Source organism: Monoraphidium neglectum (assembly GCF_000611645.1).
Source record: "Monoraphidium neglectum strain SAG 48.87 unplaced genomic scaffold scaffold04851, whole genome shotgun sequence".
Lineage (NCBI taxonomy): Eukaryota > Viridiplantae > Chlorophyta > Chlorophyceae > Sphaeropleales > Selenastraceae > Monoraphidium > Monoraphidium neglectum.
The window spans coordinates 1-1,698 of record NW_014008779.1 but is presented as its reverse complement, the minus strand read 5'-3'; the positions used below and the strand labels follow the sequence as shown (position 1 = coordinate 1,698).

The window sequence follows — 1,698 nt, the reverse complement described above, 5'->3', positions numbered from 1 at the left end:
TGTGTGCGCGCGTGTGTGTGTGTGTGTGTGCATGCGCGCGCGCGCGTGAATGCACGCTTAAGAACAGGTGAGGACATGAGCCCAATGAGTGGGTTTGAGCCGGCATGCCGTCTGCCCTGACCTGGCTGGGAACCGCCCCCAGCCCTGCGCCTCTGCTAGCCTTGGCAGCCGGCGGGCTACCGCTGTTGCCAGGCTTGCACCAGCGCTGTGCCCCTTTTCGTGTACCATGCCACGAACAACGTCCACCTCGCCCCTCCAATGACGGCCCCTTGCGAATACCCACACACACACACGCACGTGCCCACCCGCGCACAAACACACGCATGCACAAACCACGATGCACCTGCCGATGCACGCGCTCACCTTGTCGTAGCTGGCAAACAGCCGCTCCGCCAGCGCCGCCGGGCCGGCCCGGCTGGGGCCGCTGTCCAGGGAGGATGAGGGGCGCTGCGCCGACACCAGCTTGGGCTGGAAGGTGACATCCTCAGGGTACCAGGTGGCGTACTGCTCCTGCCTGGGGGGTGTGTGGGAGGGGGCAGTCGCGTGTTGTTGAAAGAGAGAAAGAGTGTGTGTGTGTGTGTGTGTGTGTGTGTGTGTGTGTGTGTGTGTGTGTGTGTGTGTGTGTGTGTGTGTGTGTGTATCTCTGTGTGCGTGTACACTCGACTGTTGTATGTGGTTGTTAGGGTGTGGATGAGTGTGTAATGTGTGGGCTGTGTGTGAGGGGAGGGGATGGGAGGGCAGGGGAGGGGGGCGTGTCAGTGTGGTGGGTGTGCACAGCTGCGTGAGCCGCAGCTTGCATGCACAAATAATTCGTGCGCACGCTCCTGACTGTCTGCACGCGTGCTGCCGAGCCAACTGTGCTGGCCCCAGCACTCCGTTGCACCTATGCCCCCTCGCGGCGCCCCCTGGCCCCTCACTTCTGCTGCCGCCTGAGCGAGTCCTGGTACAGCTGCTGGTGGGCGCTGACGTTCAGTGACCTCAGCGTGTCGCTGCGGTCCGCCATCAGCTTGTCGCTGCGCTTGCTGATTGCCGGCTTGAACGTGCACTCCCGCGTCTCGGCCTCCTCCTTGTCGCGCCGCAGCGCCTCGAGCCGCTCCGCCGTCTTGGTCTTGCTGCCTGCGGCGGCCGCGCACACGGCAGCCCCGATGCGCCGCGCAGCGTGCGAGGGGTCAACAGCCGCTGCCAATGTGCAGGGCGATCCCAGCATGCCCAACGCGGCACGGTCGCACAGTCCCTTCTTGCCCAGCAAACGGGCCACCCGCCTCTTCCAAGCAGCTTGGCAGCGGCTCCCTCATCAGCCCTTTGCGAGCCGCAGGGCGCAGCAGTGAACCTCCAGCGGCCACAGCCACCACCGCTACGCACCCTTGCTCAGGCGCTGCCAGGCCGGCACGGCGCCCCCGTCCTGGCGGCTCCACATCAGCTGCGCCATGCGGCTGACCTCCGGCCGGAACGTCGCTGCTGACAGCTCCTCCGCCGCGCGCTCGGCGCGCTCGCGGTCCGCCTGCATTCACAGGGTGCAAGGGCATCCCTCATGTGCGCGGCCCTCTGGGCGCTCGCCCAGTGCAGTGTCGTGCGCGTGCCGCCACAAACACGCTGGGCCACGCGGGGCAGCCCCGGCACTCACGCGGCCCGGCGTCCATCTGCAGGGGTCCCTCAGCCAGGGCCCTTTCACCTCTGCTGTGCGGCGCAGCCCCGCAT

At 66.7% G+C, this 1,698-nt stretch overlaps 1 protein-coding gene across 1 annotated transcript in view; it reads right to left on the bottom strand.

Moving 5' to 3' along the window:
- The window catches only part of MNEG_14886 (hypothetical protein), a gene marked incomplete at both ends in the record, with an annotated part of 4,368 nt that extends 2,861 nt beyond the window's left edge, over nt 1-1,507 (bottom strand). The window contains 3 exons of the mRNA XM_014036643.1: nt 364-514; nt 918-1,116; nt 1,363-1,507. Of these exons, the coding sequence (XP_013892097.1) occupies nt 364-514; nt 918-1,116; nt 1,363-1,507 (495 nt within the window). The remainder of the gene's footprint in view (nt 1-363; nt 515-917; nt 1,117-1,362) is intronic.
- Between the last annotated feature and the right edge of the window lie 191 nt (nt 1,508-1,698).